This window comes from Anopheles bellator, chromosome X, assembly GCF_943735745.2.
Source record: "Anopheles bellator chromosome X, idAnoBellAS_SP24_06.2, whole genome shotgun sequence".
In the NCBI taxonomy this organism is placed as follows: Eukaryota; Metazoa; Arthropoda; class Insecta; order Diptera; family Culicidae; genus Anopheles; species Anopheles bellator.
In genome coordinates this window covers 15,692-37,999 of record NC_071287.1, presented here as the reverse complement: position 1 = coordinate 37,999, position 22,308 = coordinate 15,692, and the positions used below count along the sequence as shown (strand labels likewise).

The 22,308-nt window shown below is 50.9% G+C and overlaps 2 protein-coding genes across 2 annotated transcripts; one reads left to right on the top strand and one right to left on the bottom strand.

The window, feature by feature from the left end:
- The first annotated feature begins 7,808 nt into the window (after nucleotides 1-7,808).
- On the top strand, nucleotides 7,809-21,536 carry LOC131214068 (chitin deacetylase 1). The gene is made up of 7 exons (XM_058208425.1): nucleotides 7,809-7,885; nucleotides 13,454-13,548; nucleotides 15,804-15,915; nucleotides 16,152-16,279; nucleotides 17,832-17,974; nucleotides 19,806-20,411; nucleotides 20,478-21,536. The coding sequence occupies exons 1-7, from the start codon at nucleotides 7,840-7,842 to the stop codon at nucleotides 20,836-20,838; spliced, it is 1,491 nt and encodes a 496-aa protein (XP_058064408.1). The 5' UTR covers nucleotides 7,809-7,839; the 3' UTR covers nucleotides 20,839-21,536.
- On the bottom strand, nucleotides 20,823-22,199 carry LOC131214069 (glycine-rich selenoprotein). Its single transcript, XM_058208426.1, has 3 exons — nucleotides 22,083-22,199; nucleotides 21,932-22,016; nucleotides 20,823-21,823 (listed from the first exon to the last, which is right to left on the bottom strand). Exons 1-3 carry the CDS (start codon nucleotides 22,099-22,101, stop codon nucleotides 21,664-21,666), a joined length of 264 nt encoding a protein of 87 aa, XP_058064409.1. The 5' UTR covers nucleotides 22,102-22,199; the 3' UTR covers nucleotides 20,823-21,663.
- Nucleotides 22,200-22,308: the final 109 nt, after the last annotated feature.

Below are 22,308 nucleotides of genomic sequence, written 5' to 3'. Positions count from 1 at the left end.
CGTCTGGTACCGCACCCGAAAACAGCAGGAAAACAGCACCCCTAGCGATGACGAGGATGACGTGATCGTGATCTGCGAAGGGTTCTCTCATCTGATCCTCGCCCGTTGCTTCGTTCTTCCTTTCTCTAGCTCGAGTTTTTACGGTAGACAGACAGTTTTTTCGTTTCGTTCTGCTTTCCGCCGTAATATACATTCCGGTCCCCTTTCTGTTGCACAGCATAGCATAGGGCGTAGGGCAACATAGAAGGCATGCACAAAAAAAGAGACACGCGGGACGGCGTACGACGTTCCGCTCAAGTTGCGTCCTCGGATTCGTGTTCCCGGTAACGACGAGGTACCGTAACATATGGGCATCGAGTCGCACGGAACCCAGCGCCCGGATGTTAATCTGGGTTTGCTTTCGAATCCGTCATAGTTTGGGTAGTTTGAAAAATATGTCAAACTGGAAGCGGCTGCGATCGTTGCGACCTTAGCCGTGGAAGGTGTTTGTGGGATTTCCCTATGGTTCCCTTATGCCGACGAAATTATTTCATCTGTCCAATTACCCCAATAAATGCTCATCGTGTTGGGCAAAAAGCAGCAGAAACATTTTCACCATTTCCATGGTTTCGAAGCACCCATCGAGCGCGGTGAGTAAAGCTAACCAAACCGAAACCACCTACTTCCGGGACCGCACTTGGTGACAAAGTTTTATCTATCTTCCACGCGATGATCAGCTCCAATGGTCCAACTGTTGGTCGCCTCTCCCACCGGCCATTCTCCGGCGACGGGAATAGCAATTCACTGGAGGTAACGTTCTTCAAGTCTACCCCCCCCCCCGCCACGTGCCAGTTTGGCAAACCGATTAAAGGATGGACCCGTTGGGCCATCGCCTGTTTTTTGCGTTGGCCTGGAGCGAACATAAGGCGAGTAGCCTTTCGCCGGGCGCAGGCGAAGCGATATCATTAGATTATGGGCGATGTGGCTGACGATATTATATCGTGGGCCGCCGTGGTCACCATACTTCAGGTGATAGCCTTTTCCCAGAAGCGGCACCCGGCGCTGACACTTTCGTCTGACGTTCGCTCGCCGATGCGTTCGCAGAACGAGACGTAATTAAGCAGATGATCGATCGAGACGGTTTTCTTGGTAGCTCCCCCGAGCGAAAGCAGCAAAAACTAAATTGGCACAGCGTGGTCGGGGACCCACTTACCCGCTCAGTCAGAGGCCAGCGAATAACGGAGGTTGTTGTTTTCGGTTGACGCGTAGAATGCAACATACGGCGGCTGAACACGTCACTGGAGGCCGTCACTCCACCGCTACCGGATGGGCCGCGTTTTTTTTTTTTCGCGTATTTAACTGACGATGCTTACTTCGCTAACATTTTGCTAACCTTCGGCAAAACGGAACACACTATCACCTCCTACAGATTCCGCACTCAGCAGTCACGCAAACTCACGAAAGAATCACTTGCACTCTTGCCGAACCGCTTAGCATTGTGTCGCTCGCGTACGCCCTAGGGGAAGAAACGTTAATAGGAGTCACATTTCCTGTGCCGACGGCACGATCACGGTGATTCGCGGAGTTCGCAAACAGACGATACCACGACGAAGACGACGACGACGAGGACGAGTGTTGCCAACCGGCCGGCTGGTATCCTGCGTCTGCCGATCGGTTTTGGTAAGTTTGATTGTTGAGAGCATAGCGTTAGCTTGACTGCGGACTCGCGGATCCTTACTCCCGAGCTTTGCTGGCGGAACATCCCGTGGAAAGCCTGGTTCCAGTAATCACTCTGCTGAAGCACGCTGTGGCGACCCAATCGGGACACGATGGGGAAGAAACGATGGAACACGTTTGCCCGAAGGATGGGAAAATTAGCACACACATGTGGGTGGGTCTTATGGTCTGCGCTACCTCGGCTCCTAAATCGAAAGGACCTTCGGCCCTCCAAGCCAGGAGCCGCCACTGTCGCCTCGCCTCGCCTCGACCGGGGCAAAATGAGAATCGACTCGCTTCGGCTATTGAATTCTCGACACGACTCGGAACCGTCACTTGGATGGCCGGATGATTGTCAATAACGGTTCGGGAGCAACCAGCCGGCACCCGGCACGCACCGCACCGCAGTGGTGGCGGTGATCGCATCAAGGACGAGCGAAAGATTTTGCCTTTTTGGCTCGGGAAACGGCGGCCGCACCCGGACCAAAGGGCCCCGGGTTGGGCATCGTCTGAGATGTCGCTTCAATGTGCAGCCTTCACCGGGGTAGCATGACTGAGCACTACATGTTATCACTAAAGGGTGGGTGGCGAGGCCCCAGCCCCCTGCCAACGGTCGGCTGCACGGGCGTTCTACAGGTTCCACCGCCAACCTAGGCAGGCGGCACGAAAGAGACGTTCCAGTTGGCAGCACAGGCGGCTGCGTGATGCCTAAGCGGGCTAGGAGCTAAACGATCGAGGCTCGTGGGATGGCGGATGGTGTTGAACCAGGTGCCCCGCCCCATTCCCCTACCCCCACGCATCGCAAACACGGTGATGATTATGCGGAAACATGGCACCAAACTCATCTCATCCTGTCCACCGTATCCGGGAGACAGCGGGGTCGGCGAGCGGAGGTCGCGCCGCGAACCGGTCACCTTGCACCCACAAAAACAGCCACACAATTTCCAACCCTCCCCCCACCCCCTACGGCAACCCACACACGATCGCAGCACAGAGCCGGGAGCGCCAGGATCCGCTCCAGGACACATCGTTATTATGGTGGCACTGCCACCGCCACAGCCGATACACACGGTAGCGTTTCTTCTGATCCCGCGTGAAACCCGCATGTGTACGCACTTTCCGACTTGGTGTCCTCGTCGGCGACGTCGCGTTCGCGGTCCTGCACACCACACTGTCGGTGTCGTAATCTGTCGCGCCCGGTAACTAGCTGTCTCGACGGAGAGACTGCTGCGGCCAGACACAACCGCACTCGATGAAGACGCACGAAAACCTAAACGGCACAGCGCTACCGACCGAACCGGCGGCACTCTAGTCGGCCGTTGGAACCGACTTGGGGCATCCGAGCACGCGAATACGAATGGTCCCGAGCGGAGGCGCTGACGATGAACCGAATGCCGAAGCGACCCGCACGGTCGCCCGACCAAATGGTGCTGTCCGGTTCAGCCCGACGACTGAAAATATCTGGTCGGCCGGTGGAAAACGCTTTTCCCACACATCGATCGGGGTGCAGTCGAGCGAACGACGGAGCGGAGAACGGTTATCCATTTTGTAAGTTCCAAAATTACATTTCTATCTACCCAAGTAGCAAACTTTTTTGTTAAATGTCTTCCATGTTGGAAAATGAATCGTTCAGCAACAAAAACCGAACGTGATAGAATGATTAAAACATACTACAAAAGTCACAGGCCGGAAGCGCCCATTTTTCCAGCCAACTTTTCTTCAGCAACGAGTCACATTTTTCACTTGACAGTCAGCAAACGAAATTGCCGAATCTGGGGCACAGAAAACCCTCAATCGATTGAAGATTTACGCAGACAGGCCTGCAACTTGGGGAAAATAACATTTGAATAATTTGAAAAATATCATTCGCCATTCAAATATCAAATATCAGAATCAGACTGATGCCATAGATCCCGAGGCGACCATCTCACCGATATTGTATTCAACACCTAATGGCAAAGGACAAACGTTACGATTGAAAAACTCAATACAAAACCTTATTTTTCACCGGATTTTTAACTTCGTTTTTGAAACTACGAAGTGCGCTCTACTGTGGCCGATTACTTTTGACTGTCACGGTAAGTCATGCGCGGGAAATGGGAAAATGAATGTGGCCAACGCTGGCGGCTGCTGCGAGTGAGACCGGCCGCGCCTTTCCACGAGCGCTCCCGAGAGAAAGAGAGAGATAGCAAGACAGAGTGAAAATGTGGCGAATGAACACGAACGCAGCTCACAAGTCCTCGGGCCCGAACGCACTCGAACACGATCGCCAACTCGTGACCCGTGGCACGCGCGGCGTCAGCACCGGAATCGGACGCACGATACGTGACAAACTCATCAATTTACAGCCGTACCCGTACCGTTTGCCGCGTTCTACACGGGCGTGTTCACGTGCGTCACGAAGCGTTGCTCCTTCGGATTGCGTACCGTTACGATCCGCAATCCGCACGGCCACAGCATCCATGGGATTCGCATTTTCGGCTGCCGAGTTTGGGCCGAACCGTCGCGGTCCGAATCCACCGCCGGGAAACCCAGCCGAGCCCGACATCTGCGAACTGACACGAGCCAGACTTCCGAGCAGCATCTGCCTATACGACGCACTGGCAGTTGATGCCGCCCGATTTAAGGAGCAGTTGGCCCAAGAAACGTTCACGCCGGGTTTCGGAAGAATCACAAACCAGCCGACATGGATGTGTTTTTTCGCCGTTGTTACGGCACTTACGCAGCTGACACTCAACGCTTCCTTGACTCAACGCTTGTTTGCACTCTGCGAGCTAAATGGTGTTGGGTTTTTTTGCGGCAGCCGCATTTCTCCGCACTTAAACCGAGCGGCAGTAAACGCTCCTTCTCTCGCACTCTCTTGGCCGTATGTTTGCGTATCGTGCCGGGGCAAACGTTTTGTCCGCAAAGGATAACACGCTGTCCGTCGGGACGAAAAAACCGGGACCGGGACGTGTTGCGTGAGCTGGTGAATTATGTCCTCCCGCGGGTCACTGCGGGCACGCGCGCACGCACGCACGTGCCCTGCATCGGTGCCTGACCCGGTGTAAGCAGGTCGTGCGGTCAACATAAACAGTCGTATTGCAACATAAACAATCGCAATTGCATCGCAGCATGCACCAAGCTTCTTCCTGGCTAGCGTCAATCGTTGAGATGTTTATTTCTTGCCGTTGGCGGTTGGCGGAACCTCGGAACTCGACCGGTGCTCAACGTGAACCGGAAGCACCTATCGTTTTAACGTTTATCCTCCAGAGTACAGCCTGAGCTAACAACTACTTTAAAGTGTAGCTTAGCCCTGTGCATCTAAAAATTGAAAAGATTGTTTACGACCGAACGGACTGAAGTCGCACATCATCGTGCGGTGTTGCTTCCAATAGTGTTTTTGAGTGTTCGGCGTGGTTTGCGTAATACTATGCGGCCAAAACATACCGAAACGGTGGCGAGACAATTCTTGGTCAGACATTTTTCGAGTGCTCAGCTCAGAATTCCCGATAGTTTTTGGCCACAGTAGTATGCTCTGCGCTTGTCTTTTAAAAAACGCAACCCAAACTCCACCTCTTGCAGTGGAGCATAGCTGGCCCATCCATGCGGACCCATTATGGAGAACCGATAACGTGTGTGCGTTAATCATTTTATGCGATACTTTTGAATCCCCCCCCCCCCCCCCCGCCCCTTCCCGAACACCCGACCGGGCGGCAGGTGGGGTTGGGGCACTTTGGCAGATGCTGCTGAATTGGGCCCATTTTGGATGGGCATTCCGGCGGCGTTCCCTCGGCAATTAACCGAAAGCCGGATAATGACAGCAGCCTGCAGGAAATGTGCAACCCAAAGCTGCGTGTGCTCCACAACGCCCGCGCTCCCCACCCACCTGCCTTCCTGGCGATTCAGACTCGGGCCATCTATTACGATGTTTTGCATACGGTGCGTATCTCCTTAAGCAAATACCGCCCGATTACCGGGGATTATCAGAGTCATTCGTTTCAGCGCAACCGTCTGCCGAAGGGATACGCCAGCAGGACGCCACCATTCGATGGTGGGGTCCTGGTTTCGTGCCCCCGTCCATTTTAGCGACAGAAAACATAAATTGTCCATCGCTCGGTCCATGCACCTGCACCACCTACGCGCCTGTGGACCGCCTGTCAGACGGTAGGAAAATTGAAACAGGAAAGGGAATGGATCGAGCGTACATTCTTAATCAATTTATGGCCTTCACCGATGTAACGGTGATCCCCCCGCCGGCCGGTCGCATTTGAGCGCCTCTCGTGGCACACGGCACGGCTTCCGGATCTTCTCTGCCGCCACGTGCCCACGTGCACCGTTGTCAGTGTTAGGCGCACTATCAACCCGGACCGGCGGCGCAGATCCGGGTTCCTTCATTTCTCACACCGCACCCATAACATAGATCTCCCGTCGGATGGGCTACGGGTCGGCCGATTGCCCGTTCCACGACTCCACGCAACTAGCCAGTGATAGAGTGAACGAATAACTCATAATCGACGCTAATCTATCCCTATCAAAGTTAATTGCTTAGTTTCGTACAACTTTTCACGCCGTCCGGCCCGCTCAAAAAGAGCAACGGATAGCGGCAAGCTGGCTAGTTGGCTAGCGCCTAAATGTAGGCAATTGTGGTGTTCCTCACGTCCGTTTGGGTTGGTGGCTCGGCTTTGTGATTAAGATGCGCGCAACATGGCAGAGCTCGACGGGAACCAAAGCTTGCCTACCAATCTCAATCTCTTCAAAACAATCGACTGGTCACACGATCCAATCAAGCGTCGCAAATGCCACCATTTCGCTTGACCAATGACGGGCGGACCTGCGTGAAACTTCCCATTCAAGGTGAATGCCGAGAACAAGAGCACGAAGAGCGCACTGGGGAAGAGTTGCTGGTCCAAACCAGCAACCAGAGACCACGATCACGATCGCGCCTGAGGGTCCCACAATCCAACCCAAGCGCCGTACAGTGGGCAATTTCTGTGGCCAAAATACCAATTTACTGCTCTCTCTCTCTCTCTCACACACTCTGTGGTCTAGGTTTTCTGCTGGAGCTGTGTGAATCAATGTACCTTCAACCCGCGGCACGGCTAATTCCTTGGGCTTTCTAGCGACTAATTCGAGCATTGCGTGAACAGCCATCGTTGCGCATCGTCCGTTCCTACCCGAGTGCCTACCGATTGACAAATAAGCCTGTAGAGGTCATTGTCGGTCGTGTGTACGTTCGTATCGCGATCGCGACTCCCACACCGCCCCGCATCGGCCCCACCGCCCCTTCCACACCGGAAGAAAGAAGTGGACGAACCACTTCTCCGCGCTCCGAGCGCTACCGAAGCCCCTCCGGAGCCCCTTCACATTGACCACATTGACTCCTTCCTCCGCACTCTGGAGTCCCCTCCACGATGCAAAAAAACGGCGGAAGAAGGTGGCCCCGCGGAACGGCGGCGGGGCGGGATCGGGACCGAGAGCGTCCAAAACCGGACGCAACCAGCGGGCGCTGGGCCGCGGTGTTGTTGTGTGCTATTGTTTTCTTCGCGAGCCCGACTCTTCAGGTGGCGCGCGCGACTCGACGCGACGTGCGTTGGTGTTGGTGGGTGCGCCTAGCCGACGCGTCGGGAAAGACGTCGCGCCCAGCCACAGCCACAGCCAGGTGGCCCCCAGCTCGTGGCACCAGTGTGCAGTCGAGCTCTACCGCGAGCGGCAGTAGGATACACACGCGTTCCCGGAGCTCCCTCCGGCCACAAGGCGCAATCGGCCCACAGTTAGCTCCCTCCGCCCCCCCCCCCCCCCCCCCCCACGACACCCTACTATCAACCGTAAGCGCCCGTCGCCCGACGAATCCAGGTCCTGACACCGGCATCTCAGCATCCCCCCGCGAGCCCCGATCAAAACAGCCGAGCCAAGAATTCGGCTGGAGGCCCCGTCCCGTGGCCCCGTGGCGAACGCTAGTGTCCGTGGAGTCCGCGTGGATCGCAACGTGTGTGTGTGTGTGTGTCTGTGTGTGTTGTTCGCGCACGGTGCACCAGTGAATTCCGGCCGACCCGGAACCCGGAGTCCGGAGGGCGTGCGTGCGTGCGTCGTTTCGTGACACGCCACCCGCCGTCTGCACACCGGTCGGAGCAGTGGTGGTGGTGTTGGTCGCAGGAGAGCAAGATGAGAGCCCTCATTGTGGCGCTGGCCGCCGTGTGTTTAGTGAACGGTAAATGGCTCACATACATGCACATATTGCCCCCTTACAGCTCACTTCCCACCGTGCCCCGGAAAGAAGACCGTGCTGGTGGCGGAATTGGAAGAAGTCCTCGAGGTCCTTCCCGCTCCAGTCACGGCCACCCGCGCGTAACTTTCGTGCGCTGTGCGATTTCACAAAACCGCCATTCGCTTTCGGTCCGCGACAGCGACACGGCAAGCGGCCTTCGGTGCGGCCCGGTCCGGGGCTGGGGCATCGATGGCCATTAAATGTCAGGAAAGCGACACTCTCGACTGGTTAGGTTGGGCCCACTTGCTTGACGGCATTTCGCGTGGCGCACACACATCATCTCACCGTTTGGTCCGGTTCACTCGACCATAACGGACGATCGCGCGTTGGTTTCATCACGCTTGAAGGAGGGAGGCCCATTCTTAACGGCGCCCCGAAACGGGCCCAGACTCGTTTCGATATAACTGATTTCGTAGTGGCGGTCTTCCGTAGAAATGAAAATGATGCTGCCACAATTGTTGTCCGAGGCACGAGCACAGTACCTGGTGCTGGTGTTACGTCGTAGTTATCACCGTCGTCTTCGAGTGTGTACCTTGCTTATTATACACCACCCAACTCACCCAACTCTATGCCGAGGAGGACCACGCGCAACGCGGTCCTCACTGCTTTCTGTGCGGTGTTTTCTCCCATCGAATGCTTTCTCGCGCAGCCATAACCACCGCACACACCGGCGGCCTCTTTGGAAATCGCTTTCGCGCTTTCGGAAACGCCGCCCCGATGGCCAATTTTCGGCCATTTTCGGTCAAACAACTCACCCAGCTCGGCAGCACTTCCGGTTACGCCGGGCCAGCGAAGCAGTTGCGTGACTTGCGGCCAGTGCTGGGTAAAATCCTCGCGCGAGCTGCTTTCCCCCGAAAACCGTACCATAATTTTGGGCTTTTCCTCTCTTTCGACGGACTCCTTCGCACCCATTTGGTGGGCCGGGCCGGGCCGGGCCGAAAACATGCGCACCGGGAAGCGGCTCCGGGCGCGTGGCTTCCGGGTACTGACTGTTTTACCTAATTTGCCTCATGCCTGATGTTTCACAATGGCCGCGCGCTTCCCGGTTAGACGACGCGCACACCGTGCGCTTATTAGCGCTCGAAATGGAAAATCAATTGGGCTGAGCGAACAAAAAACACCAACGGAACAGGCAGAGGGGTGGGGGTGGGGGGGGAGGTGCGTTGTCGGGGTCAACGATCCGGCGAGTTACGATGCACCAGGACCACGAGCTATCTACGTTCCGGATTTTTGGCGGAGTCGAGCGGTGCCTGATGAGCGCTGCTGGAGTTGGTTATCGGAGTCAACCAGCACACGCCCTAATTCATCCCAGGTGGTTAATTGATCCGATGGTGATGAAACCGACTGACCCGGTCCGGTGGTTCCTCCGGGCCTACAGAGCCTCCCGATAAGCCGTAATCCGGTGGGGGATGGGCAATTATCGAGTGTCGAGAGCGGTCAGGATAATCGATACTTGGAATACAACAAAATGTTGTCCACGGGGTTTCCGCAAGTCTAAAGCGAGGGCCGCTAAAAGGATGCATTGGGGTAGCTCTGGGTAGCGGATATCCACGGACCGGACGCGGGCATAAAGCCCCTACCCAAAACTGTTTGTGGTACATTAGTGAAAAACAAGAAACGCGCCCACTGTTCTTCGTTGGGAAAGTCTGGACTCGTCGGCAGCATGCTAGAATTACATTGTAATAAAACTGTTCACGTTACCTGTACAATTTTTAAGCGCCGACCGTTAATTCCATTCAATGTCATTCAATTTTGAAGAATACACCCTCTCCCAATCAACCAAATGATGACAGCGCCGAGTCAGCAGGCCTTGTACGCCGGCCCTTTTGAGGCGTATTTGCCAGGACGCCATCTGACGATCTGACCCGACAACTGTAGTGCGGAGCGTCGTCACGGGAGGGGTTACCGATCAACCAGTTGACTTATTGTTTCAGTCAGTTTTGGCACGTTTGCACCGCCACACTCGTTCGTGTGCAAATTAAGACATGAAACCATTAGGGGTTTGGGTAGGAGGCCCGGTTCACCCGACGGGAAATCACGTCCCGGAGATCAGTAAAATAATAGGACCCAAGGAACGCAACATAAGAAACCGACATAAGCCCGCCCTCCCCCCGAAGAGTCTTCCATTTAGAGGACCAAGGCGTCGTAGCTAAAGTCAATTGCCTATCTAGCACGAAGGCACCTTCCTCACAGTAAAGTCCAGCCGGTAGTACCTAGCCCCGTGGGGTTCCTGTGTTGATAAAAAATCATTCAAACAATACTACGGCAACCTCTTGCAGTGTGCTATACGCACGCTGACATTTTGCGAAGTCAAGGTGCGGCCGTGCTAGACTGGCAACTGACTTGACCCGTAGCTTAGGCGAAACTTTTAGAGCTGCAGGTTCCTTTAACACCAACTCTTAGCAACATTACTGGGCAACCTAGGTAGAGAACGCAAGCAAAGCATATAACAGCTCATAACCAAAACCACAGCCTGAAGTTATCATAAGCGAGCCAGTTGAGAGAGAGAGAGAGAGAGAGAGAGAGAGAGAGAGAGAAACAGAGGAAACTAGACGAAGGACAACAGCCTTTTGGGGGAACCTGTCTGTTACGAGGCAGCCACGGGAACCGTCGCTTCATCGGCTCTCGAACACGGTGTCCCCCAAAATTTGCATCCTGTTTTCCCTCCCCTTCCCTGCCGTCCCCTTCCCTTCTCTTTCTCCCCGCCACTTTTCCTTTCACCAGCGGGCGTGCCGGAGCCGGAGCCGAATCGGTGAAACAGGCACAGGCGCTGCTCTTGAATTATTAATGTACTTTATTAAAGGACACATATTTCATGTTTACATCCGTTTTACAGACCTGTGTGCCGTGCGTTGGCGTGGCGTGGCGTGCTTTTCCTTTTTATTTACGACAACCCCCGCACAGCAAGGCGTCCCGCCTCGTGGTGCGGGTGTTTCATGTCCCCATTCGTCCTGTCCGTTTTTTGCTGCCACTGCCGCCTGTGCCACACGTGCACGTCTGGTGTCTGGTTCCGGTTGTGCCGGGGGGGAGGCATGGTACCTCCAACTGCTCCCCAGCTGTGCGGGGAAGCTGGGGAAGATAATCGCAATCCATTATCGACGGGCCGCGGGAGCTCAGAGATTGCGGAGTTCGGCGGAGAAAGCTCGAACCACAGCTCGGTGGCTCGGTCCCCCCCAACTCACCGAGTGACATTCACATGATGGATCGAAGGCACGGTATGGGTGGCCAGGAACGAAGACATGAACGCAGGCACACCGGCGAGAGAGGCAGTATCGGGTAATGAAAGTGGTCCCGAAAGTGACTGGAAGCAGCGCGCGCCATAAGAAACCACTTTCGATTTCTGCATTCCATAGCATGCTCTGCGCACCCCTAAAATGCACTTTACCTCCTCCTCACCGACACGCTGACACGCTGCTGATACGCGTACTCGCTCGTGTGCCTGTGTGTGCTTCCTGTCTCCCGCTATGTGTGTGGCGGTCAGTTTCTCTTTCATAACCCCGTTTGCTACACACTAGATGCGCTTTCAGTGGTCAGGCCCGGCCGGGAAGGACTGTTGCTGGGTGTCGTGGAGTGGAGAAGGTTTTTTTCGCCCTCTCGCCAAGACTGATGGAGCGCGCCACTAAACCCTTCCCCGACATTAATTATGCAACAAAGTGCCTGTACCGGTAGCAGGCCTTTTTGTCATCTCCTTTTCAATTTGGTCCAGCGAGGAACTACTCGTCGATATCCAGCACATCCAGTCGCTCCAGAAGGAAAAATAATTAATCACACACGATTTGGGATGGCGGGCATTACAGTTCGGGCTTATCGATCGAGTGTTGCAATTACGCAATCAGCGCCAACTAGTATGGTAAAGGGGAAACGTAATGAGCTAAGCTACGGCTGCCTGCATATTTTACAAAAATACTTTGATTGACTTGGCTTGGCTTTGACCAGACCATTCGCCAGCAGTTCAAACCTGTCACTGTCAGCACTTTACGGGGTCCTTACTCTTTGCTTAATACGGTGCTTTGCTCGTTCTAATAATAATAAATCAATAATAGTAACAATAGTAAAGTTACTTCTGGTAATCATAATAGTAAACGTACTTCTGGTTGGAAACCGATCAACTGCACACCGTGTGACGGACGTCCTCATCTATGCAGCAGCATGGCAGCATATGGTTAACGTACAAGGTCTATTGGTTACTAGGTTGAACGACTGTACTGATTCCCTGGTACAAGATGCGTCCTTCAAGATGCAATGGTGCGATGCGAAATCGAAGAGCCAGAGCCAGAGGCAGCTCAGGCAGCCAGACAGGCTGCTCCCACCCAGCAACTGCGCTATGTAACACACATCGGAAAAGGTCAGGAAACCGGTCTTGGGAAACGGTGAAATTAGGTGCCACTTTCGCTTCTAGCGTCCAGCGTTCCCGTGCCCATACGGGCCCGGAGGAAGGCGAAAGCGCGCTCAACGCACATCTTGCGCCCATATTGTCAAACAACCTGCTGAACCGGGCAGAAAAGGTCGGAGTGTTTTATTTATTACTCTTTCTCTTTCTTTATCTCTCTCTCTCTTTCTCTTTTATTGTGTTTGTCTGATGAAGCCAAGGGCGTGCTTCTTTAAGCTTATTACGTCACACTCTTCTCACCAAGGCACATCGCCATTCAAATCCGACTCTCTGGGAGATCATACTTGAATGACTGAAAAGATCGTAAACAGTATCCCTTCGAGCCCTCCTTGAAATCTGATAGCGCTTCCATATCTCCTCGGTACACAAACGCAGACACACAGGTATCATTTAGTAGCATTGTATCCATTATGCGGATATCACCGCTTCAACCACCACATAACCTTCAGCACTGGGCTAATCGATACCGTGTGATTATTCATACTGATACGATGTCTCCAAGAGCTGAGCTAGGTGTCGCAGCACTTTTATAACCCGGAACGATGCGATTCAGTTCGGTTTGATGCCCTAGGCTTACGGAGCGCATCAAGAACCTCATTGATGCCTCGTCGGCGTCGGCTTGGGCAACGGTCGAGCGCAAGACGCGAAACCTCAAAATTCCATCCCAAACGGAGTGTGCTTTTTCCCGATATTTGCATAAATAGCAAATAACACCGACTCCACCCAACAGCAACGCCGCCTTCCCATACGCAAACCGGCAAACCGCTTTGCATTACCATAATGTACCAACCTCGCAATCTTTTGGAAGAAGATTCGCGGCAATATCCAGCACCACCGGTGCGGTAGTGAACGGCTCAAGCAGACTCCGGGATAACCGTTTCTAGGGTAACACTTTGATTATATTTATATTGAGATGCATAGATGGTGCCCTGGATTAATGAAAAGGAAGCGTGTCACTGGCTACTAGCGCTACTATAGCAATCAGCCGTAGCCGATACGACCAATCCATTAGAGAGCTGTCGGGAAACCACCCACAATATTGAGCTACAAAAAGAATAAATGAAAATTGCCAACTGCTACCTAATTCACCCTTTCCCGTTTTCTCGGTATCTCCCACACAGGCCAGCAAAGTAAGGACGAGAAGGAGTTCAAATGTCCCACGGATCAAGGCAACGGCAACTTCGCTGATCCCGTTACATGCCGCCGATTCTATCAGGTAGCTAACCCAGCACACCACAAACCGCACAATCAGAATCTGTAAGCCGTAAAACAATACAATTTTGCATACCCATCCTCCTTTAAGAACTGTTTTAGCGGCTTGCATGTTTTGCAAATACTTTTGGGCTCCAGTAATTAGCTACAAAACCTAACAGAGTTGTAGGAGGTGAAGTGGTGGTGTTCATGGTTGGATCAAGAAACGATTCACATTTTTTCAATAATCTATTCCAACAGTGGGCAGAAACAGTTCAGCACCAGTGTAGTCTCGTGCTCTCTCTCTCTTTCTTTCTTGGTCTCTATCTCTCTCCCGTGAGATCGGCTTTTCTCAAGATGCTACACCCATATCATTCATCTCTTATTACTGTTCTTACAACTATTATGACGACTTCCCAAACGCTAGCTCATGTGGACTACAACGTCAGCGACCGTAGTTTGGCAACCCTTTGCCAACCCCATAATTAATGTTCCTGATTACTCGGGGTTAGCCGCGGTCCCTGAGATCTGCTTCCCCTACAAGACGAGTGGGATGTTGTGGGGGAAACCGTACTTGTGACAAACGTGATGGCCAAAGAGGTGATGTAAATAAGCGTATGAGTCCTTGCGTTCAACCATCTGACAAACACTTCATCCTGGGCAATCGCGTGCCCAAGCGCCGAAATGGACTCATTCCAATGATGCTTACGCGGTATATGAAAAAGATGAATGTATACGTGTGTGAGCAATCGGTACGTAGGGCACACTAGGTACGCCGCTGAAAATTGACGAGACAAAAAAAATCGAACCGAAAAATTCTAGGCTAGGGAACAAGAATGACCTACCGAGTTGATGGGCTTCGGAGGCATTCAGCAGAGTCAGACGTTAGCCGTTTGTACACATAGAGGGTTCGGTTAAATCGAAGCAGTGCGGCTTGTGGGGTAGCAAAACGCTAAGCAGTAGAAAGAGACTTTATAGATAAAAGGACTACAACCTTGAAACTACCACGGAGAAGGCACACCACATGCTCAGCAGAACCATCGCATTGAAATATCAGCAGCATTAGCGTAGAGCGTAGTCCAAACAGAATCAGCACAGCTGCCCTGGCACGGCGTAACGGAAGTAGCGAAGCATCGCACCACATCAGCAGTTAGTCCCGGCTCGCCTTGAGGCATATTCAAACTGACGGCCTACCGGAAACATGTTACAGATTGCAACCGGACCGAAAGTGCACCGCGGGGTCAGACCGACTCCCTTCTGGTCCGATGTGCCTCAGGTCCTGCGCTCGTGCTGGTGGCACAGAGAGTTCGCAAATCCGAAAGTCCGGGAAATCCGCATGGAAATAATTACCATTGCTCAACATCCTGAGGCAGGCAAACGCAAGCAGGCAGGAACCCCGGAATGATATAGTCTGCCTCACCCTACCTTCTAACTAAAGTAGCCGGGCCTTCATGCACCACCGTTGATGTGGATGAGGTTTCAGCCAAATAAAAAAGCAGCACTAGTGCATGCCGTTCTCCATGTTTGTCGGCCACCGGCCGAAGGGTACTTCGAGTCATTGCAGACTTTTTAAGGGGGGCAAAACAGAAGGCTTCACCCAACAGAAACGGCTTGTAATACATGGCAGTCCATAAACCACACGTGATTCCGTGTAGTGTTAGATGAAAGTATAAAATTTGAAAACATTGAACATCCGTAACGCTGGCAGGTTTCGGAACTGCCTCGAATATCCGGTGTTTAGAGAAAATGCGAAATAGACTAACAGGGCCCAAAATGTCCCAGGGCCCAGCGGGATGTCGGCTGTGACGAGGTTTTTGAAAGACAACAACGATGAAAGTAGGCAGCTTACCAGTAAAAATAATAATGATTATGTATCCGCACATCGAGCCGACTAGGCAGGTAACCGTGTCCTGTCCTGAATGTAGTCAAGCACCATAACCATATTCCAAAGAGAGAGAAAAAATCCTATTACAGCCTCCCGTAACCGTCCTGACGACCCAACGAGCAAGAAAACACATGGTATCGTAAAGAGGTAATATCCATAATGGCAAAAGCGGCCGAATACAAGTTAGTCACGCAGTAGCTACGCCACTGTAGATACAATTCGGGCTACAATTCCTACTTTATCATACCTGCCGTACGTTGACCATCAGTCTCCCCATTATAAAACATATTATAAACGAATTTTTCATATACTGTTGCTTGTCATTTACTGACTTCTTTTCTGTTTTTTTTCTCTCTTCACTATTCTCCCTGGATTGGTGACACATACGGAAACAGTGCGTTGATGGTTTTCCGTACTTGAACCGCTGCCCATCCGGTCTGTACTTCGATGATATCCAGAAGTACTGCACATTCAAAGCGGAAGCCAAATGTGGTCCACTAGCCTCAAGTAAGTAGCGTTTTTCCTTGTGCGCTGTTTTGGGCCAATGAAGCATATTGCACAGAGCCAGCGACCGAGCGCAGGATAATGTAATGTTCTACATTACGCAAAGAAGGCCAAACATCGTGTCTCTAATTCTCGCAAAAGATTGCCAGTAACCCAGCCTTCCTGTCAATTCTTTCTTTTTTCCTACACCTCATCGGCTGCTGCCTGCCACACAATCGCGATGCTGTCACCTTATGTAGCACCGGCAGCAACCACCGAATCTCCAATTGATCTGGCCAAAAAGTGCAACCCTAGTGAATGTGAACTGCCGTACTGCTATTGCAACAAGGACGGTACGTTGATCCCGAAGGATCTAGATCCGGAAGAGGTACGTATTTCTGTTGAACGGGTCTTCTCCGTTACCAACCATTTGTAATAATCTCGGTTGCTGTTGCCGTATTTCGAAAGACATTTCTCTCCTCTTTGGTTTTTTCTTTGATCGTTTGTGTGTCAGTGCGTGTGTGTTAGTGTCCCTGTGTAAATGTATAGAACAGGGAAGCAGAATGTAAAAGTTGGAAAATATTGCCAAACAAGGAAAATGAACTGCACTGCATACGTTGCGGAAAAAGAGAAAAGACAAAACAAACACAGGAACAGGAGCACCAAGCAAACCAAGGAAAACAAAAAAAACGCAAACGTAAAAGGCAAATAAACCATGCCGAGCCGTCCCAACGTAGCGGCCAAATCTATAAGCCATAGCCAATGGGTGAAGGTTTTCGATTTCGCTTATCTTCGCAGACATCTTCGAAGCGTCGTCACAAAATAAGTAGTATTCCCCACCCTCGATCTTTCCTGGGCAGGGCTTGTCATTCCCGTAACGCTGAACCGGAAGCACCATACGATGGCGACCCGCACCAAAGAAACGCAACGCATTCCTCTTTCCCTCCCACCCACACACACACACACACACAGCCGCCATCACAGTGGAATCGTGAGCACACGAATCGTTTTCAGCACACGAAAGCAAAACGAGGAACCCAGGACTCACACCAGGACTTACTATCCAGCCAGGGTCAGGGGGTTATAGTGGGCAGCATTCGGTTTGTAATTTCATTATCTGCTCACCGTTCCGAAAATGATGACACGAGCAGACAGTTCTCGTTCGGACGATTCGAACGGGCCATGCCCATTTTTTCAGCTAGCTCTAGCCATCGGGGAGGACAGGGGCCAACTTCTGCTACTAATGCCTTCCTTTATTCGGTAATCGAGACACTTGGCGCTAAGCAACAGGACGGCAACGGCGACGACGACGACGCCAACGGTGACGACAATGAATTGAATGGTGGTTCCCCCATTTCTGGCTGCCAGAAGTCCGCGATCACCCTTAAGACCCCCTGGAAAGATGCAGACAATATGGCAGATAATCAGTTGGCAGTTTTGCGAACCTTTTGTGAACGTGATTATCAGCTCGTTTGCATCGGACATTTACCTAGAAAATATCACAACACGCTGGCTGGCTGGGGATGGAATAAGTGGAAAAGTGTGAGCGACAGAGCGGCACGTGGAAGGGAAAAATCTTTGCTATTCAATTTGTTGCCTCTCACAAGAGAAGTTATGTTGCCCGCTGCTTGTTTGCTGCCGAAAAGAGAACAATATACCAATTTCCGCGATTTGCAGCAATCAGCATAAAATGTTTATAGTTCGCCCTGCAGTTAGTTCACCTTCATTAACCGTCAAGCAACCCTCAACTCCTTCAGCGCACTCCCGAAAGGTGTGAACATTTTGGTTATGCTTTGTTCTCCGTGGGAGCCTTTTTCTATGTTGCAGAGGGCCTACGGGTTTCAGACAAGAGTTAAAATAATGAACCTAAATTCGGTGCGAAAAAGTGAAACTAAATTAGCTCGGACACTAACCCTTCGCATCACTTTCATTCCGTACAGACTCCGCAAATTATTCTGCTCACCTTCGACGGTGCCGTCAATCTGAATAACTACGAGCACTACCGGAAGGTGTTCAACGGAAAACGCAAAAACCCGAACGGGTGCGACATTAAGGGAACTTTCTTCATCTCGCACGAGTACAGGTAAGACACGATGACGTAATCAATTGAGAACCCTGTTGCAAACCGCCGGAGATGGAACAGTAGTGAAGCAGGTGCCGCATGTAATGTCCTTTCGTGTGCTAAGCTTTGTGACTGTGATAAATGATGCACACGTCGGAGGGCGTAGGACGAACGGTTTACAATTTGAACGTTTGACTGTTTTTTTTTTTCTCTGGATCCCTATTGCACAGTTTTTCGCACTTGCGTGTATGCGAAAGAAACATGGAATACACTGCAACTAAAACCGGGCGTAAACGTTGATTCATTACAGTAAAAGCCTTATCTTAAATTTGTCTAACTTAACAGCACCCGGTGCGTTCGAAGGAAATTCGTGGTAATCCCGGATATCTTGATTAAGCAATGTCCTTGTACAAGTGTCCATCTTTGGAGTCATGACAAAGACATCTGATTCTGAAACTGGAACCGTTTCGCTCTTACCGTGTCGTAGGTATCGGCTTTATTCCTCCGGTGATTTATACGATAAAGGATTGAATTAAACGGTGCGTTATAATCTTAGGACACTCACCAAATCAGATGGACCATTCTGTTCGGTATTGCTACCCAATTCGCTACACGTAAAAGTGTCGGAATTTAGTTTTTGTCACTGCCCAATTTACGATTTTTAGAACACAAATTGCTTATTGCGAAGTATCGGCTTCTGCTGGAACAACGAACCCCGTCGATGGTAGCGTCAGTGCATGTGCATCCGCCCGCCGTTCGCGCTCTGCAGCATGTGCCGGATGACACAGTAAAACATTATGTGCTTTCTCCTGTGTTTGTTTCTCTTATTGCTTGCATTACTGTAAAGTAAAGAGGAACAGACACAATCCAAGGATTACTGAGATATGTGGCAGATTTTTCATCATAACCACCGCCTCACCGGCTACCCAACCGACTTGCAACATTTTGTCGCTGGATCATCACCTGCTTTTTGGGCCGATTTTCAACCAGAACAGCTGTACAAAGCGCTCCTATTGCGCGGCAGCAAAGTGGCGATAGTACATCAACAAAAAATGGCTACATACTCCAGAGTGCAAACCCGAACAATCATGGTTAACGCTTAGTGCTCCCTGTCCGTGCACTCCTATCTTTTTATGCTTAGCATCCTCACCTAAGGGTAATACGTGGCTAGCAGACGAATCAGCAAAGTGAGCATTATTTCACCATTAAAAATGACAAATTGTACCATAAATTCTCTCACCACGACAACTCTCGGCTTGCGTTTTCGGCTAGTGCAGGTTATTTTAGATAGTTTTCATGAACGGACGCTTTCTCTTCGAGTGAAAAACGGACAATTCCTCCCTCGTTATTACCTACTTTTCATTTCATGTAAAACAACGTGGCAATGCTGTTGATCTTTCTATTGAAAACTCTATTCCATCCTTATTTTTCATCGCTTCCCCATCCCTATCAAACTACCGCAGTATCCAATCGGATCCGCATAATTTTTGATTTATCTTAAAATGTGTTCACATTTAACCAACGGTTCGAATCTTTCTGATCTGCTCGGATGCGGCCGCCGGAGTTGGACAGAGCCGAACAATTGCCGGAAATGGACTGAAGAAAAATTGCCAAGCAGAAACGTTACACGTACTGCACTTACAGGAATAGAACCGCAATAATAATAATACATATTGTGCAATTCCTTCAGGTCCAGTTGAATTCCTTAACAGCCGCCGATATAAAGTTCGTTCCTCCAAGATGAAATAAAAAATATCAGCCGATAAACAGGCCTACAAAACAGCCTAAATCATGTGTTTCCTCATACTACACTGCTTTCATACGCTCGCCAACTTCGCACATATCGTTCTAGCAACTATCAGCAGATCCAAACACTCGCTAACGATGCCCATGAAATTGCGGTCGAAACGATTTCACTGCAAATGGGCCTGCAGGACAAAGGCTACGAAGAATGGGTCGGTGAGATGATTGGTATGCGCTCGATCTTGAAGCACTTTTCCAACGTGTCGGCAAACGAGATTAACGGAATGCGTGCACCATTCCTGAAACCCGGTCGCAACACCCAGTACAAGGTGATCGAAGACTTTGGCTTTATCTACGATAGCTCGATCAGCGTTCCGCCCAGTCCGGTGCCGGTGTGGCCGTATACGCTGGACTACAAGATTCCGCACGAGTGCAAGAGTGGTACCTGTCCGACGAAGTCATTCCCCGGCATCTGGGAGGTGCCACTAAATGCGCACTTCGTTGAGAGCTACGAGGGCGGCCACTGCCCATACATGGACCAGTGCGTGCTGCACAACCACGATGCGGAAGATGTGTTTGCCTGGCTGCAGGAAGACTTTGAGCGATACTACTACCAGAACAAGGCCCCATACATGATGCCGTTTCACACGAATTGGTTTCAGATCAAGGAGCTTGAGAAAGGCCTGCACAAGTTTCTTGACTGGACTCAAACCCTGTAAGCGAACCATTCTGCTTGCGATAGTGCGTTACTCTTCGTCGCATTAATAACTCGTTTTTACAGGCCGGACGTTTGGTTCGTAACGATCACACAAGCGTTAACTTGGATAACCGATCCGAAGACGAACAAGCAACTGGGCGGATATGAACCATGGAACTGCAAAAGCAAAACTATGCAAACGCCCAAACCGTGCAACGTATCGAACAAGTGTGCACTTGCCTTCAAGGAACCAACTTCAAACATTAGCGACACCCGCTACATGGAAACCTGCTTCGACTGCCCGACCGTTTATCCGTGGCTGGGAGATTCACACGGTTCCGGCATTCCTGGACGCGACAACTACATTGACCAATCGGAAGGTAGCAGTAGTGCCGGTGGCAGCGCCGCTGGCCGCGACCAGGGTGATGTAGGGGAACGAAAGTAGAATAAAGTGCAGTGATCAAATGGCCCACACGGCGGGCTATTCTGAAATGCCAATTTCTTATTTCTGGAACATTATGATATTGCCAAAATATATTTAAATCCCTGTTGGAACCAAGTACCACCCCAGATCGGTAAACGATGGAGAAAATTACTGCTTTGGCAGATTGATGTTTCCGAGCATTACAATTAGCGATTAGCGAAAACCCTCACAAGGCTGGGCGATACCGAAACCCCGCAGAAGCTTAGTGGTAATATGTTCGGAAGCTCGTCTAACCTTACACATTACCGTTTGCCACCCCAATATGTAAGGTCTATCGTTTTAGCTGGAATTTTCATTCAAGGCCGTGCCCTGTAAAGATGACCTTAATTTGGAGTTAGGGCGATAAGAACCTCATAAAATTTCTATAACATCAAAACTTTACTGCTTTTTTGTTTGCAATGCTGTTATTTGTATCACTGTGCACTATACAAATTTATAGGAAGAACTACACATCCGACCGACCACAGTTTTGTTGCTGTTGTAGTTAATGCAAAGATTTAATTCTTGATAAACCGATCAGCTCGTAGTTACAATAAACAGATTTAGAAAACAAAGTCGGAATTTTTTTTACTGAAATAGAACGAAAGAGATGCATGTCTGTGATGGAAGAAACAGACATCTTTGACGAAACCGTGGAACCCTCTTCGAGACAAATCCGCCTTTTGGTAGCACAGGTTGAGAACTTGCCCGTCATACGTAGGTCAGACCTACGGGCACCACGGTTGCGAGCGAAATACTACGGTGCCAAAGGCGAATGTTGCTTCAACCTTTGACACTTTACCGTGCTCATCCACCACCTGGAATGGTGCAATCCGATAGCGTCATTGGGCGCCCAATAGGGCGTCTCGGTGGTCTAGGAGGGCCGCCACCACCGGAACCTCCACCTCGCTGACCGTCACGGCCTTCCGATCCAGCACCAAGATTGAAGTCGAGCATTGTTCGGAAACTGTGATGTAGAAGGGTGAATATCGCCGAAGATAAAAAAAAGTGGCACAAAGTGATAGCAGCGTTAGCACTCGATCGGCAGGTAAAAGTGCGTGAAAAGTGTACTTACAACATTAGAATGAAGTTGAAAAATCCCATAATAAGACCTTTGATGCGATCAACACCCCAAGGTTGGGATTCCCGCACAGTACCATCTGAAACGGTAGCAAAACAGAACATGTCGCACCGTTACATGGTTAGTGAAAAACAATTTTACCTACTTCTTGATATGTAAACCATTTTTTTTAAATGGTACACTGTTACTAAACTAATCGTCTTCTGTCTATTTGTCCGCTTCCGAAAAGTACATGATGATCCGTACGACGAAATTTTTGTTATCGTAATGCAACAAAAAGCAAATGTCAAAACTGAGTTACTTGATGAACACCGATGAACCGCCGATGAACCGCCGATGATCCGCCGATGAACTAAGTTGATGAACAGAAA

What these genes read in the sequence shown, in the direction of transcription:
- LOC131214068 (XM_058208425.1), top strand. Translation starts at nt 7,840, where the DNA reads ATGAGAGCCCTCATTGTGGCGCTGGCCGCCGTGTGTTTAGTGAACG. An exon ending in CGCCGTGTGTTTAGTGAACG is followed by an intron (nt 7,886 to 13,453) that starts GTAAATGGCTCA and finishes TCTCCCACACAG; the next exon opens with GCCAGCAAAGTAAGGACGAG. An exon ending in CATGCCGCCGATTCTATCAG is followed by an intron (nt 13,549 to 15,803) that starts GTAGCTAACCCA and finishes ATACGGAAACAG; the next exon opens with TGCGTTGATGGTTTTCCGTA.
- LOC131214069 (XM_058208426.1), bottom strand. An exon ending in TTCAACTTCATTCTAATGTT is followed by an intron (nt 21,824 to 21,931) that starts GTAAGTACACTT and finishes TCTACATCACAG; the next exon opens with TTTCCGAACAATGCTCGACT.